Source organism: Wyeomyia smithii, chromosome 1 (genome assembly GCF_029784165.1).
Source record: "Wyeomyia smithii strain HCP4-BCI-WySm-NY-G18 chromosome 1, ASM2978416v1, whole genome shotgun sequence".
NCBI classification, from domain to species: domain Eukaryota; kingdom Metazoa; phylum Arthropoda; class Insecta; order Diptera; family Culicidae; genus Wyeomyia; species Wyeomyia smithii.
In genome coordinates, this window is record NC_073694.1 from 178,134,180 (window position 1) to 178,152,318 (window position 18,139).

The following is an 18,139-nucleotide window of genomic DNA, read 5'->3' on the forward strand; positions in this document are numbered from 1 at the left end:
AAGATTGGAAAACGTTGAGCAAAAAAAAATTAAGCATCTACAAATCAACATTTCGGTGAGGGCCCTCAGCTGTGTGGTGCACACGAGCGAGATGCAAACAGACAGCCTATGAATAAAATATACGGAAAACATGGTCGCGAGTTATTTTTGCAATAAATTTACTCACTCGCCAAAACACGTGCTGCGCGTCTGCCTGGCAGAAGATGATTGCAGGTTCCGCGTCTTCTGTTTTTGCTCATAAAGTCATCATAGATGACAATACGAACGATTACTTGTTGAAGCTTGTGAAGTGCACCCTCTCACAAAGTAGGCGTAGATGGTGTGATGAAAACACACACAAATTAATTAGTCCCATAAAATTGCTTTAAGTTTCCATACCACTGCACCGCCTACTTCTGCCAGTGCGGTCAGTTGTCAGTGTGGCATTTTTTTCTCTCGTGCTGTGCTTTTATTTATTATTTCAGCAGCCTTTGTTGTAGGCGAATGACAAAAACCAAACGGACGCGGATTTATAATTGACGTGGATGAATTTTATACACACAAGCTTATGTTGTGCATTTTGTTTGGTGTCTCCTCGAACAGGGCCCCGGTAAGGATGATGATTATGATGAAGCCATGCTGGCACAGTTCCGAGGACCACCGGGCCAACCTGGACCACCGGGTCTTCCTGGACGCGATGGCCTCCCTGGTCAGAAAGGAGAATCGGGTGAGGTTGGAGCGCCAGGTTCGCTGGGACCTCGTGGATTGGACGGAATGCCGGGTGAACCAGGTTTGTTACTTTGAGTAAGATCACTTTAGAACGATTAGATGACTCGATTTCGCAGGTGTCGAAGGGCCTCCCGGTCTACCAGGTTATCAAGGCCCACCAGGGGAGAAGGGTGACCCAGGTGATATCGGTCCACCAGGACTAATGGGACCTCCCGGTTTGCCTGGACCGCCGGGCTATCCTGGTGTCAAAGGTGACAAAGGTGACCGTGGCGATTCCGTGAGTATTATATCTTGCAAATCAACAGACGCCAACAGCTCAGAGACTAATCTGCACTACTTTCCCAGAAGTTTAGGAAAATGCGACGACGGCAGGATCACGAAGGAATGGCAGATGAGCCCTACCGGGAAGTGGTGTACGGTCCTCCCGGGCCACCCGGAGCTCCGGGCCCGGTCGGACATACTGGACCGCCCGGTCCTCGGGGGTACGACGGCAAGAAGGGTGACCGAGGCGAGAAGGGTCAGAAGGGAGAGTACGGACCGATGGGACTGCCGGTGAGTATTGTGATAGAGTGAAAGTATTTTTTTTTTCCGAAACCATTTTCGCAGATTTGACCAAATATTTCCGTATTTGTTCATCTATTTTTGCATTTCAATAATTATAAAAGAAATGTGAAAAAAATTAAAAATATCGAAAATGTCACGAAAATCCTATGTCGATAATTTTTGAAATATTGGAAAATTTTGGGTACGGCGAAAATAATAAAAATTCGAAAAAATGTCTGCTATACCAAAATTATTTAAGATAAAAATGTTGAAAATCAAAGTGATGCAATACCGTTAAAAACGGACAATCATTTTATTCGACTATTTTCATCAAGCTTTGCAAAAATGTTCCTACGGGCTGAAGATGTCATTTTGTGCGATTATTGATTTTTTTTAAAATGAGGAAAAATTTTTGAAGAGGGTTTATGCAAAAATAGTATTATAGATTACAAATATTTAAGAGCCGGAATGGTTTCTTTCATTGGTGTGACGTCTTTGGCAAAGACGTTGATAACAACTTAGTCGTTCTAAAAAAATATATTTTTGCTAAGAAATGAATACAAACAAAATTATATGGATTATCTCACAAAGCTTTATTTTCAAATTTATTTTTATTTTTATGAAAACAATTGTGTTAGCGACTTATTGATGGTTATCTAATCATGTCTATTTGTGCCTTGTCAAATAAAAGGTAGGTAAAAGAAAGAAAATCATGTAAATATTAAAACAAGTTGAAGTTCACCAAAAAATTTGTAGACAGCTCTATTTGTTTGAATATTTTATTGTTTTCGACAAAATTATAGACAGTAGTTTTATTGTTCCAAAAAAAGTATACACCGTAAGACAAAGCGAAATTTTGATCCATGCGACAACATTTTGACCCCGAAAATCAGGAAAAAATATTTCTCTTTCCTATGTTTAAAAAAGGCGATAACAGTAATATCCGGAGCTACCGTGGAATCACAAACTGCTCAGCTGCATTGAAATTGTTCGAAGTTATTGTCAATCGAAGCCTTCTGGAAGGAACGAAGTTGCCTGGACGTTCGGTTATCACTAATTTGTTAGAAGTCACGCAGACGTACCTCAGGGAAGCAAGTTGGGACCGTTGCTTTCTACAATATTTTTAAAATGATGCAATATTTTGCTTAGTGATGCATGTCAACTCATATACGGGGATGAGCTAAAGCTATGCTTCGTCGTGAAGTGCGTAGCATATTGTTGTCGTTGTTGTAGAAGTGTCTGTAGCACGGTGTCTTTGTAACAAGCTGGTTTTCAGTACTCTGTATTGACTCTTCATTCGAACTCGTCGCCTATGATGTTTAACTACCACAACGATGGAGTCGTGCTCAAAAGGGTTTCAAGAGATAAATAGCTTGGGAATGATATTGGATAATCGTCACTCGACAAAAGATTCCCATGACCCTTAGCTCCATTTTTCTCGTTAGGGCGACCGTTCTCAGAGAATGCTTTACTAATTTGACTTTCACATCAACTGACCTGGAGTTTACGAATCGAAAGAGTATAAAAACGATTTGTCAACATTACTTAAAGAAAGTAAAATTGGTGTGACCCACAGAACTTACCGATCTTGATTCAGCAGGCAACATTAGTCGCTAAGCTCCTGAACAATAAAGTTGACTGTCCTAGACTACTGTCATTACTTGATATTCGTATCCTATCGTACGCTTTTGAGACTTCTACTATTCTCAAAATATGGTTTCACAGCGTTAATATCTTGCTATAAACCAATGAAACCTGCCTTTACTTCTACTGAGAAATTCTTCGCATTTGGCAAACGTTCCAAGAGTGTCTCAAGTAGAGTAGCCAAATCCGTCGATTCCACAATATGACGTGACGATAATGATGTGTTCATATTCATTAAATAGTTATTTTAGATGAATAAAATATACTAATGCGGAGCCGTGTAGACTCCGCCAGGACTTGTGATAATTCCCAATCGAACATCAATGTCTGGTACGCACGGTCCCTTGACCATGCGGGACACTTGATGAAACAAGATTAACTTTAATCAAATAATTCAACTAAACTCTACCCTAGGATGGACAATTCTCCTGTCCGATTCTTCTCTCTGTCCTTATCTAGCCCTAACGCTCCTAATTACTAAGCTATGTACTTTGACATTCTCTTATTCGCTCAACATAATCGCGGCTAAACGCCGGTTATTTACTTATTCGATTTAAGCCATGTAGCCGGCGCTATTTCTTTCCCATGAGAAACGGAGTGTTAAATATCTTCATCGTTCTTAGAAAAAAAACTAAAGTTGCTAGGTGCGTTGAAAGCATTTAGTTTCAGAATAAGGCTGTGAGAATGAAATGTCCGAATTTCCTAATGAGTCGAAGAAAGCAGCTCGTGCACCAAGTGCGTAGAGAAGAATACTCATGTCCATAGGAATGGAATGTAAAAAGCTTATGGCAATAAAATGTTTCCTAAATCTGGGAAGGCCTGTTCATCTCCTTCCACTTACAAGCTGATGACTTACGCCAGCCAGCTGCTGGATTATGAATGTAATACAAAGTTGAAACAAAAATATAGGCGTGTCATCTTTTTTTTTTTCATTCATATCGTGGCTCGCAGTCTTCGCAAAGTTACGTTCCGCAATGTCGAATGGCCGTGCGTACATGACTTTGATGTTTTATTGAAAATTATCACAAGTCCTGGCGGAGTCTGCACGGGTAGGGCTATGCATTCATGGTGTCAGAAGTGGGATGTCGCGAAAGTCGAAGAAAGCAGCTTGTGCACCAAGTGGTTAAAAAAGGATATTCATGTCCATGGGAATGGAATATGGAAAGTTTATGGGAAAGAAATATTTCCTATTTGTGGGAAGGCCTGTTTACTAATAACTGGGTCATTCCATACGAAGTGTACATGCCACTTGGACACGACCATCACAGATTTTGCTCAAAGTTGGGGGAATCATTCATCTACTGTCTCTTTGGAAAAATCACAATTTTGGTGTCGATTGGAATACCCCCCGCTCTGTAGGACCCCCCTTTTTATTGCAAAGTCACACAATTTTTGTCGAAAATCTTTTTTTTCTTTTTCTTACAATTCATAGACGTAAGATGTCCGAAAAATACTGATAAATAATTTTTGAAGAAAATAAACCAAGGAATCCAGAAAAAATATTGTTTTTGCCCGGAAGTGTTGCCAGATAAATTATTTTTGTATTTAAAAACTAAATTTATATTTTTCGGCAAATGCAGCCATTTTCATTTTAAATTTGATAATTTCATCGTGTTCCTTGGAAAATTTCACATAAGAAACAACTGTCATCCCGAGGTAATATGAGCCAATCTCGAGATATAACATTTTTACGAAAAAAGTTGTAAACTTCGTAATTATTTTTAAAAATTTCCCTCGTCAAGAGAGTCTGGTTTCGCCTCGTGATTTTTGTTTTACAGGAATAATTCAGGTTAGGGCGATGTCAAGTTATTCTGTCAAAAAACTTCAAGCTTAATATCAACGGTTTGATCGTTGGAGAGGCCTCTCAAGACAACCTTAAACGATTTGGTGTTTTTGGTGTCGTAAGTAAAAAAATGTTCATCTTTTCAGTTAAATACTGAATTAGACGGTTGTTATTGACTCGGCCAGTGAACAGCATTCGCCTCTACTGCCAATTTGATAGGTAGCTTCAACGTTAGACCCAAACGTTAAAGGTTTCACACAAACGTTGAAAGTTTTACCAAAAAGGCCTTGCAGCTTGCAGCTGATGTACAACACCTCGATTCCAAAAATACGCATATTGGATGACATTCGGTCATTTTCAGCTAATTCCCAGAAAAGTAAGTGGTCAACTTCAATCATGATTACAGAAATACCCATATTGGGTGGTATTTGATCCTTTTGGGCTGTTTCCCACCATCCCCTCCTCCTTTCCAAATAGGGAGGAGTGTCAAACCATCATATAAACATTTTTTGCCCACAAAAATCTTCACATGCAAATTTGGCTCCATTTGCTCGATTAGTTCGCGAGATTTGCTGAAATTTGTGTTTTATTTGTATGGGATCCCTCCCTTCCAGAAGAGGAAGAGGTCTCAAACTATCATAAGAACCTTTCCTGACTACAAAAACCCTTGCATACAAATTTTCATGTCAATCGGTTTAGTAGTTTCCAAGTCTACAAGTCACATCACGGAATTTTTTTTTTATCGTTATATAACCGAAGCGCCATCTCCGGAAGGATTAAGTTACTTTCTACAGTCGACGATGTTTAACCAATCAAATAAACCGTTCTGACTTAAACGTGTTCAACGTAGGACTACGTCTTTGTTATTCATACTGTGGTACATCTTCCATCTTCTAAACATATAAAAATTCAGCTCTGTCTGTCTGTCTGTCTGAGGCTGGAAACAACTGAACCGATCGGCGCAAAATTTTGTAAATAGGGGTTTCAGGGGCCGAGAAAGGTGACTAAGATAGTTCGAGACCCCTTCCTCTTCTGGAAGGGAGGGATCCCCTACAAATGAAACACAAATTCATTCACATCTCTATAACTAACCGAGCAAATGAAACCAAATTCGGCATGTGGATGTTTTTAGGAGTAACAAATATGTCCATATTGGTTCAGCACCCTACCTTCTTCTGAAAGAGGGAGGTTCCATACAAATGAAACACAAATTTCTGCATATCTCGAGCAGTGCTGATAAAAGTCATTTTCCCCAGCAAAATTCTTCGAAAATTACAGCCAATAATTCTCAATTTTCACTTCCAATGATCGCAGCACTCTTTCAGATACACTAGATTTTCGTCCTAGTAACGTGCTGTTGTACTCAGATGAAATTGATCGCGCGCATCGTTCACGGTTACGGAATAAAATTTGACGACAAATCCAACCAAATGATCTTCACTTCAAAGCAAAAAAGAAAAACAAACAGTCCACTCAACCAAAATGAACCTCACCGAAACACTTTTTCACTGACACTGACCGATGCCTTGACAATCTTCGTTAACTAATAAACTGATTTTGTTGTCTTGCTTCCATCGCATGAAATATAATAAGGTGTTTTGACAGTTCATTTCCATGCAAAGAGCGGGAAGGGAGAACTCTGAAAGGATTGTAAAATAATAACGTTTATGGATGCTTTTTTTCACTTTCACTCAAGAGTGTCAACAAATATCAACCCTGATCTCGAGAACTAATCAAATAAAGGAACCAAATTGGTCAGGTGAATATGTTTAGGGGTAACAAACATGTCCATAATGATTCGACACCTCTCCTTAATCTGAAGGGAGGGGTTCCACACAAATTTCTGCACATCTGGTGAAATAATCAAGTAAATGGAACCAAATTTGATATGTTGAGGTTTTTGAGAGCAAGAATAATTTTCGACTCCAAACGCCATTGTTAAATTTAAAATGGAAACTTCCGGTTTCTATCCGGAAAATGTCTCCAAATATCATTTTGAAATCCAAGATTGCGACTTCCGGTGTCTGTAAAACAACCAAGAATGACCAAATACCGCCCAATATGGGTGTTTCTTAAACCAGAATGACGCTCAGGGGCCAGAAATTGTCTTAAAATGCCATTTTGAAATCCAGAATGGCGACTTCCTGTTTCTGAAACATAGCCTAAAGTGATTAAATACCACCCAATATGAGTGTTTCTTAAACCATAATGATGCAAGGAGCTAAAAATTGACCTCAGACACCATTTCTAATTCTAACATGGCATCTTCTGGGAAACAGCCGAATACTACTACATATGGATATTTCAGTAATCGAAATAATGTTTAGAAGCCAAGCATTGACCCTGGACACCATTTTGAATTCGAAGATGACCACTTCCAGTTTCTAATATGAGTATTTCTGGATTACTAAAGGCAAAAGTCGAGGATGTTGTCATTCCGATAAAACCAATCATTTCAAACGACATAAACAAATCGCAAGAAATCAATGAATTTGGAATGTTTAAAATCATTAAGTTAAACACAAAAATAGTCGGGACGAAGTTTGCCGGGTCAGCTAGTTCTCCATGAGTGAAAATGGAACCGGGCAAATGATATGTTAGATTTCAAACAGTAATTACGTTGAAAAACAACAATCAGTATGTCGTAGGATACATAAATTTATGGACGATTTTGTGACATTTCAGTTATCATTATTGCTTCATTTTTCTGCTACGAAAACGTCTAGCCCGAACGACACAAGTCTGCTGTGATAATCTCTATATCAGTGTCGAAAATTTGTTTTGGCAGAACCTTCCCATCCCGAAAGATCAACTAATGTTCGCTAGCATGAGTCCAGACTATTTTGATGTCTCGAAGGTAAAGCATTTTTGGAAAATTTAGTAAAACCCTTTTCAGCAGACAATTCAATGATCTGCTGTGAGAATGTTAGGGGCCGTCCACAATCCACGTGGACACAAAAATCGTCATTTTAGCCTCTCTAAAATTGTAAACCACACGAAAAAACCTAATGTGAGGCCCAAAAAAATTCTTTAAAGGTTAGTTCAAAATGACTGAAAGCTTCTGTAGAAGCTGGAAAGGTGAAATCTCTTCTACAAGTCAAATACTACAAGAAAAAAAAAAACAAATACTGTCTGCCGGGGTGAGATTAGACCACGGGGTTGAGATTGAGCCAAAACGAAAAATGCTTGTATGTTAAATTACTTGAGATTTCTAGAACTTAATACCCCAAATGTCCCAGGCAAACCAACCCAATCAAGAAATCACATCAACTTACTGCTCAGTTCGTACGTTAGGATGTCGTCTCCAATGTGTTGAGAAAATATTATGCATTGAACCTGTGCTGGCTCAGAAAATAATGTTTTTCCAAACTGTACACTTTCCGAGCCCTGTTGAGGTGAGATTGTGCAAAGCTATAATGAACGGTACAGTTTGCGGAATGGGACACCCGAAACCATTTTCAATTCTCAGAGTTGGCGCTGTGGTGATAGTGGTGGTAAAATCGAAATTTCTACGAGCATTTTGCTTAATGACTGGAAAAACTGTTATTAGTTACCCTGTTTTTATATTATTCTAACTCTCTAGTAATTACTTCTACTATATGCAATCTATTTTTATCAAAGAACTTTATTTTCTCATACAGCTCCGTTGACGCAATATAGTAGTACAGCAAAGTCAAGTTTTTTGATACAAATATATTGAATATAGTAAAAGTAAGTACTAGAAGGTTAGATTAATATAAAAACAGAGTAACCAATAACAGTGTTTTCGGTCATTAAGCAAAATGCTCGTAGAAATTTCGATTTTACTACCACTACCACTACAGCGCCAACTCTTAGAATTGAACGTTGTTTAGGGTGTCCCATTCACATTCACGACAAAATTATATCAGTATACACCAAAACACTTGCATTGTTTACATAGGGTGTGTTATTTTGCTATGGTATTACTTGAAATAATGACTAAAAGCTTGAAAACAGTTAGATGGAAATTTACAATGACTGATATTACTTATGGAATGTAACAAAAAAATTTTACACCTATTCTATATAAACTGAAGACTTTTATAGCGAGAATGGAGGGTTGTGGGTACGTTTCCAGCGGTTTTAAGATCTCCAATGCAATGTAATATGCAGTGGTCTATAACACATAATAATTGCAACGAAAATTCCTTTCAGACTTTATGTCCTAACGTTTTCCCTTTCTAAGCTATCTGGAGACGCCACTATGTGTATGGAGACTGTCTATAAGCCACGTTCTGGCTGGTTACTCCAGATATCGATTTGATCCAGTCGTACATTTTTCTATAGTTCATATGAAACGTAGTTTCTGGTCAACTCCCTACAGCCCCTTATAGTCCTCGTTGTTTATGGTCGTCCCTATAGTAAAAACCTAAAAGTAAAAACCTACTGTTTTATAATGTTATTCATGTGAATTATTCGTAGATACACTACTGTTCATCTACAGGTATTAAATTCATATTTTTGTTTTTGGCACAATCTCACCCCATAGAAGGAGTGAGATTAGGCCAAAGTTCATTTAATTTTAGCAAAATTATAGTTTATTCTAACTTAACCATATTTGCGGCAGTCGTTAATTAAACATTTAAGTGTGCATTTACGTGATTCGGATCAAACTCATTGTCAAAATGTGTGCATTACAAGCTAAGAAACAAAAATGTATCCTCTTTTAGCACAATCACACTCCGGCAGATGGTACATTTTATTTAACACAAAACGCATGAAAACTCTTAAAACAGAAAGTGAAAAAGTAATATATTGAATAATCAAAGTAATATATTGAATAATAAATAATGAAAAGTATAAATAATGAAAAGTAATATATTGAATAATTGAATTATATTGAATAATTTTCAATTTGAAAATCCAAAACAATGAGTTTAAATTTACCATACTTCAGGAAAAGGCCGAGAACTACAAACGAAAACTTATCCCAAATTAGGACAGCATACCAAAGTTTTTGCTGAAAAATATTCCTAAAATACAGAAGTCAATTATGACTTCAAGTGACTTAAACAGCTAAAAAGTTGATCCCAAATCAGTACATAATAAGGCCGATACAAATTTCATTTTCATTTTATGTCACCCCCCGACCCCTCATTCTCATTCTCACTCTCATTCTCATTCTCATTCTCATTCTCATTCTCATTCTCATTCTCATTCTCATTCCATTCTCATTCTAATTCTCATTCTCATTCTCATTCTCATTCTCATTCTCATTCTCATTCTCATTCTCATTCTCATTCTCATTCTCATCCTCATTCTCATTCTCATTCTCATTCTCATTCTCATTCTCATTCTCATTCTCATTCTCATTCTCATTCTCATTCTCATTCTCATTCTCATTCTCATTCTCATTCTCATTCTCATTCTCATTCTCATTCTCATTCTCATTCTCATTCTCATTCTCATTCTCATTCTCATTCTCATTCTCATTCTCATTCTCATTCTCATTCTCATTCTCATTCTCATTCTCATTCTCATTCTCATTCTCATTCTCATTCTCATTCTCATTCTCATTCTCATTCTCATTCTCATTCTCATTCTCATTCTCATTCTCATTCTCATTCTCATTCTCATTCTCATACTCATTCTCATTCTCATTCTCATTCTCATACTCATACTCATTCTCATTCTCATTCTCATACTCATACTCATTCTCATTCTCATTCTCATTCCCATTCTCATTCATTTTTACTTCTTGTATTCTTCCAACCTGTTACAATCAAGCAAATAATTATTCCAATTCATTATTTAGTTGTCCTGAGGACAGTTTGATATTTCATGTGAAATCGGATCGGCAAACGCCGCTGAAACACACCGTTCGCTATTTACAACCGTCATTGACAAACGTTTTCAAGGAACGAGAAAATATAACCTCTCCAAAAAAGTGTTTAATTTTGTTCTAAAAAAACATTTGTAGTTCAATTCAATATCAGATTTTATGGGTGGGAATAAGGTAAAGAAAATTTGACAGCCGACAGATTTTTAATGCCAGCATCCCAAAACGTTTGTGTTTTGTCTAAATACGGCAGCTGTTCACTGGCGGAAGTACCGTTCGATGTACCAAACGCTGATGGGGCTTATTTATTTATTTTTTGCCCTAACCTTAGCTAACATTGATAACCGTGGACATAAAAACTATTCAAAATTTGTATCAGCCTAACTTAAAAAAGCAACTACAAACCAGGAAAATACCAAACTCAAGAAAAAAATAATTTCAAGTTCAATTTTAATACTCTCATAAAAGTAGAAAAATCCAAAAATTTAAAGAATGAATTCCGAGTTCAGCCGAAACTGATGTCTTGAAAGAAAACATGCTGGTGCAGGCAACTTGATACAGTACGCACAGCACTCAGAGCGGTGGCTGCTTTACCAAGCCGACCATCAAGCAATTTTAAATTTTTTTTCTCTTTCTCTATAATCAGTAGTAAAATTCATAAAAAAATAAAAGCTTCTTTAGAAAATATTTCAAGGTGAAACTGTGTTGAAGCCACAAATGGCCGACTTCGAACCACCACTACAAATTTTCAAAACATTATATTTATGTGTTATTTGTGTCAAAACAAACTTGTAGCACTAAATGACATCTTTAGCCTACAAAACGTCCGAAATGAATAAAAAGATTAAAATATTCATCGATGAAATCATTGTTAGACTTTAACGTTCTACAACAATCTTTCAACACAGTTGGTATCCTTTTCTCCGGCCAAATCAGAGAAGGTTGTTTCTTTATTCACTAGACTGGATGCTGCATCCGTGTTAATTACAAATTTCGCTTTTCGAATGTTTCAGGGTCCAATGGGAATGCGGGGCGACGCCGGTCCAGTTGGTCCAGTTGGCAAAGCAGGACATCCGGTAAGTTTTTTCCTCCAATTTCTCCTTCCACTAAACTTACCCTTCCTTTCGATCAGGAAAGAAGGGGCTTTGCTTGGGCGACCGTAGCTCAATTTTCTCTAACAGTTATTTGTATCTTTTTTTTTCTCTCATTTAAAATGCTTACACAAAACCGGACAATTTGCTAACCGCTGCAGGTGTGGGAGTACTAAACAAAGGAAATGGTTTCATTAACTGAGAGAGTGATCTTTGTGTTGTAGCCAAACTCCCCTCCAGAATTTTTCATTTCCCCTCTCCCCGAGTTGCGGGGGACAAGTTGAGGTTTGTTTTGTTTCCTTTGGCCGTTTCGTTGTTAATCAAAGCATTTGCCGTCGCATGAGTCAAAAATCAGAATGCAACTTTCCGTCTTAAGGCAAAACCAAAAAAAAAAAAATTGTGAAGTATTATGCAGTTGTAAACGTTTGAAAGTATTATTTATTCTTCGTGATTGGTGATCGTCCTTTCACCGATCGTTTATTTCGTAGACTAAGAGAATTACCATTTTTAGAACGTAAATCGTCCATTTCCAATAGCAAAGGAAAACCTACTAAGACTTTGATTACGTATTCGAGAAAAAGTAAAACGAAGGGGACATTATTGCAAGCAAAAAATAAAAAAAAATAATAAACGTGTATGAAAAGAAGGGGCTAAAGCAAACAAAAAAAAATATTTTTATAAGTGTTTATAACAAGCGGTAATAGAAAGGAACAGCGGAGCAGTAGAGGAAAATACCGAAAAAAGTGCGATGTATAATCTCAGAAGGTCAAACGAGAAATTCTTACAGAAATTGTTGTTAGTAATTGAAACTCTTCGCTATTGTTTAAGTGTCATTTTTCGCTTCTCCACGTTTTTCACTAATCGGGACTCTCGTGGGTAACACCAATATAACAAATGAAAAGGAATCGAAAACGAAGAAAAATTGCTACATGTCCAATGTGGAAGTTTGTTTTTTACTTTACTCTACATTCAGCCCTACAGAATTTCTTCTACCTCTTGATCTGATTTCTATCTATTGCCTTTTATTTTTCGTTCTCCAAAACCCATTTAGGATAGGAAGAAAACAAATTTTATAGATTCATCCAAAAAACAAAAAAAAAACACACACATATCTCTATGCTAAACAAAAATCAACCTACAAGTGACTAACGAAAAAAGTATAACATACCTTTCCTTACCTTAACGAACTATTACTAAACTAAACTCTATCGTGTTGTAAGTTATCCTATCCCTTTCGACGCTATACAGAGAATGAAACTAAGCAACTGAAAGCAAGTGCAGTTCTTTAAATCATCGTAAACCTTTTCTTAAAATAGCTTGTCCATTCTTCGTTCGAAACGCGCTCATTGATCCATAAGTCATCAACAGAAAAGCAAAAATATCCATTGAACAGAAATAAAAAAAACCAAACACACAACACACATACAGAGAAACTGTTTGTTAAATATTGTAAAGAGTCATATAGAAGGAGGAGGAAGAAAAATCAACTAATAAAAACCAAACCAATTGACAAAGTACACACCATTCGCAGCAATTTCATCAAGAAGAGGCCATGATGAGGCAGAGAGAGAGTGAGAAATTCCGACTAATCTGTGCACGTATCGCTGACTGCTGCTGTAGTTACTAACTAATCTGTACCACTTTCCGCTGTTCTTTTTTCTTTATTTTATTTTTCTTTTCAATTACTCTATAACTTGGCTGCCCTATCAAATGCTCTGGAAGAGCACGTGCCGCACGATTTTCTCTTCTTCATCTCCTGTACAAAGAAAAATTCCAGAGTGAAGGAAAGAAAATTCCAGTAATTCACCTTAATCATCGAAATTATTTGAGCAAATTGCAATCCATTGGCCCAACTCGGGAGGCTCTTATTGTTTCTCTCACATTCTGCAACGACGTTCGTTCGTCGATCTGCCTGCACTGCCTGGAAGTGTCAATGTTTTGCCCAAGCAGAGGCTTTGTGTCAATCTTTTTTTAATCCAAGACGGCTGCGTTTTAAGGTTACAGATACAGAGGAATTCGTACAGAAGCTGTAATTTTTGTTTGCTTTCTTTGTTTGGACGTTTTTCTTAATGATGATGATGACTATCAGTGCGAAAATTGCTTAATTATATAAGGAGACAAATTTTTGAAGGCTTTCCAACGGTTACTATACCGAAGAACCTAGTTGGAGACAAGTTGAATTAGCAGAAAAGTCCAGTAGCACCCCATAGTTTGGTTTGGACTGATTTTAAACTTTGGGAAGCTGTTTTTTTTTTCAACTAAATACTCAGCAAATATACGTTACATTACCTCATAATAACTTACCCAACTATACTGTTTGTTATCTTGAATATACACTAAAGTTGTTTTTTTACGTTTGAATACGTAGAGCGTGAAAAAACCGCTCAAAATAACGAGTTATTTCCGATATCCGTGTAAAAAGCTCTATTTGCTGAATATTTTTAATAATTTTTGCTAAATTCATTTGGAAAAAAATTGATAGCAGTGCATGCGGAAATACATGCGAATTGAACTCAAAATCAAGAAAAAATATGAAAAAGATTAAGTCCAGTGAATATTCAGTAATTGGGTTAGATAAACTCATCTAGCTCTTTAAATAAATGATCTGAAAATAAATAACCAATAAAAACATATCGCGTGAAAATTGCCTCAAGGTGAAACCTCATTGAATCCAAAAATGGCCGACTTCGAGTCACCACTTCGAATTTTCAAAAGCACAAGACTCGGAAATACTCATTGCGTTCCCTATGAAAATTCTATTTTATGTTTGCTCCACCACAGCAAACATAAAATAGTATTTTGACAGGGAACACATTAACTATTTCAGAGTCTTGTGCTTTCGAAAATTCGAAGTGGTGACTCGATGTTGGCCATTTGTGGATTCAATGAGGTTTCACCTTAAAAAATTTTAGTGTATTGTATCGCCTTGATTTACCTGAACTCATTTTACAGTGTCGTTTGTTTTTATATTATATGTTTCATCGCCTCACACAATAGGGATTCGACTAAAATACGACAAAATTAAGGTCAAATTTTCAAAAAATTAAGGAAAATTTGAAAAACGAGTTTCAGATTTGATCATTCTTTTTCGAAAGTCGAACAAGGATGGGACAAACCAAAGCAAAATCTTGATGAAAATGAAATAGAATAAAAATATGTTCGTTTGCCTTTGTTAGCAAAAATTTACTTAAAAAAAAAAAAAAAAAAAAAAAAACAGGAACAGTCATACCTCTATATAAGGCAACCTCGATATAACGCTACTTTAAAATGTATTGAAATTGAAAATAAATGAAAAAGCAACTGTTTTTGGGGTATAAATTGCTGCAAAAAAGGTTTGTAGTAAGTTCTAAAACCAATAAAACCAATGCGAAAATTGTACTAAACGGGCATAAAAAAGGAAATAGGTTTTCACGCATTTTTGAGTAACCTCTTGGGGGCCATCCACATACCACGTGGACAGCTTGGGGGGGTGGGGGGTTTTGGCTAATGTCCACGGTCAATACAATTTTTTTAGAATTTATATGGGCAGTTGTCCACGGAGGGGGAGTGGGGGGGGGGTCAAAATCGTTAAAAATCTGTCCACGTGGTATGTGGATGGCCCCTTGTATCAATTGAAAAATATTTTTTTTGGCCTCTGAAAATATTTCTAAATGGGATTTGCACAAAGTTCATTAAAATACAGCCGTTGGACTCTGTCAGGACTTGCTCGTGTAGCTTTCTTGCTCGGGTTTTGGCAACCAGGATCTGTTTCAGCGTTCTGTTGGGTCCATAATCGACCATAATCCTTCACGCATACAGATTCGACGAACTGTACTATGTGTTGCATTGAACCTTTTCGCCTAATCACGGAGGGAGACCCCAGGATTATTCCGGACTGCTCTGATGACTTTCGCTCGTAGTTTCCGGTCCAATGTTCCACTTTTACGTTTGGTTTGTTTAGCGCGATCCACCGTCAAAGTGTCCCGGTAACGTTTGAGCACAGTATTCACAGTCGATTTCCGTAATTTGAGAGGTTTGGCGGCCATGATGGGTTTTCAACGTAGGTGTGCACATTTTTTTCTCGTCTCTCGCGTCCCATCTTGGATAAATTTTCAACGCGTGTACCAATCCTGACGAAATTTTCACCACTAAGTAAACAAACCTTCCAAATCAAAACGCTGTCATTAGTTTCTAAGTACGACAGATAGAAGCGCTGCAGTAAACAAAAGGAAACAGCCAAATACTAAGTGGTACAAGCCTTAAAGTAAACAAGGCTTTGAATAATCTTTTTTTAAAAAGAAGCCTGAACATTTTCTCGTTCAGTTACATGCTTTCCTTTTTGTGCGATCCTTCGCTCAATTTCAACTCATATCTGCAGCATGTTTAATTTATACGAACGGTTCAAAGCAGAGCGAAATTTGGAACGAGCTGCGTGCAACGTTGCTTCCGCAAACGGACCACCGCTTCGGCTTTCAAGTCCGTCCTACAATCTTCTGCCGGCATACACATTAGAGTGCCAATGAGATGTATGAAAAAAATTGACCTTCGAATATTTTTTGAGCGGTAGGGCTCAAAAGTTTCGTCTTCTCGAAAAAAAAGTCCCCATGCAAAATTTCAGCTCGATTGGACATCGGGAACACGAGTCGGCAGACAAAACTTGGTTCGAATTCTTAACGTGATGGCGAAAACAGCGATGCTACTTCGTTCAGAAGTTTGCGCGTTCAAGGAACGGTACCCCGCCGCATCCTATACAGACATCGTACGGTACTTTGTGGACGCCGGATACGCCCGTTCCGGCATCTACAACATAGCACTGTTGGACAGTAATCACAGCATCGAAAGGACTGCCGACGATCCTAAGCGACAAGAAACTCTAAAGGATGCTGAAGAGGAAGACCGAGGGACAAGTGGTTACATCGCTGCATGCGTTTGGTCAGGTGGTCGATGCAACCAGCCAAACGGTGAAAAATTACCTGGCAAACATGGATATACAGCGGCGGTCCCGTCCACTTTGCTCGAAGCTGCAGGCAATGACGCAACGGCAGCCGCTGAATAAGATTGTCAAGTCGATTTTCCAAGCGAATCGCAACGTGGCGGTGGTGATGAACGTCAAAACCTATCTCAACCTGGATGGCAACGACTGGCAGGGTACTTCGTATTTTACTTCTCCCACGAAGGAAGTGAACTCCGAGGTGAAGTTTTTTCCACACATTAAGTTCCCCACAAAGGTGCTGCTGTGGCTCGCAATAAGCGAAAAGCGGATGTCAAAGCCTTTCTTTTTTTGCTCCGGACTGCCTACCGAAAGTTGTGTCGTTCAGCAAAAAATACCATAAGGGCGAAGACATTGTATTCTGTTCGGATCTGCCGTCGGCTTACTATTCGAACGATCGTTAAAGGAGATGGAGTGACTCAATATCGATGTGGTTAATTCGAAAATCGAACCTTTCTTATACATTCCATTGACATCCTATTGTTGATGTATAGGTCGCCCTTCTCTGGCTACGCCTTTGTCACCCATGAACCTTCCCTGTTACTTGCTACCCACTCGGAAAAATAGTATGACGCCGGCCCTGATGCTGACATTACCTTCCCCCCTCTCCTATGTAACAAATCGCTCAAGGAAACCCCCACTCCCCCTGCTTTTTCGCCGGGCGATCGCTGGAGTAAATCGAGCAGTCAAGTTGACTGCAGTATGCCTTCGCATTCTTGTTTTGATATTCAAATTGCGATTCTTTGCAAAGCACTGAAAGCAAACCTTCAAGAAAGAATTCAGACAAAAATCCGGGACGCTCAAAAACCAGTATTTTAAATTGTCCTCTTTCACGTTCATTCCGGATCCGTCAGAGGACGGAGGTTTTTTTTGACTAAATCTTTCACTCAATAAACATTCTAACGATTGTGGTTCTCAATTCAGGTTCTCAAGAGTTTTCAATGAAAATTATATAATTTCAAAGCGATTCTGAAGTAATTGGAGAGGTTATTTACCTCTTTCCTAGGAAAGGTTGTACGCAAAGCCACGACCCCTAGGTTGACATATAACTACTCAACAGTACATTCAACATTCAACAGAAAATGTGAGCTTTGCACCAGTAGAGAAAAATGTTAAATTTTCAATCATTCGTTTAGTTGTTCTGATAAGAACAGTTTTTGTGATCGAAGAAGGCTCTAAAAAGTTTAAATTTAATCCAACCATTCGTTGGTTTTGCTCTGAAAATGACAGTGGTTGTTCAATTTAAATTTACGATCGCAAATACGATTACAGGTCGGACTCGATTATATATGGTCTCCGATTTTTTTTTTCACTATATATAATCGAATTTTATATATAATCGAATCAGAGATATTTTTTTTATTTATTTTGCATAAATGATTCGTTGTTTTAGAAATAAATAAGAAAAATTTTATTTTTGACTCATCCCCCAAAAGTCAGAAAATACATTTCTTACGAAGAAAATATATATTTTATAGTAATTCCTGATGTAATTGTAGTCAGGTGTAAAGAAAAATTTTTATCAGTGTGTATTCTTGAATTGTCAATTCGTTTTATTTAATTTCTCAAATTTTTGAGAAAATTTTTTTTTTATATTTTTA

The 18,139-nt window shown here is 37.6% G+C and overlaps 1 protein-coding gene across 15 annotated transcripts in view; it reads left to right on the forward strand.

The window, feature by feature from the left end:
- LOC129718367 (collagen alpha chain CG42342) overlaps positions 1-18,139 on the forward strand; it is a 373,251-nt gene that overhangs the window by 315,812 nt on the left and 39,300 nt on the right. For 13 of the 15 annotated variants that reach the window (XM_055669088.1, XM_055669087.1, XM_055669090.1 and 10 more), the window contains 4 exons: positions 583-769; positions 825-985; positions 1,054-1,260; positions 11,492-11,554. In XM_055669088.1, the coding sequence (XP_055525063.1) occupies positions 583-769; positions 825-985; positions 1,054-1,260; positions 11,492-11,554 (618 nt within the window). Of the gene's footprint in view, positions 1-582; positions 770-824; positions 986-1,053; positions 1,261-11,491; positions 11,555-11,730; positions 13,089-18,139 lie in introns of those variants that run through there. The other 2 variants (XM_055669097.1, XM_055669091.1) reach the window with 2 other exon arrangements.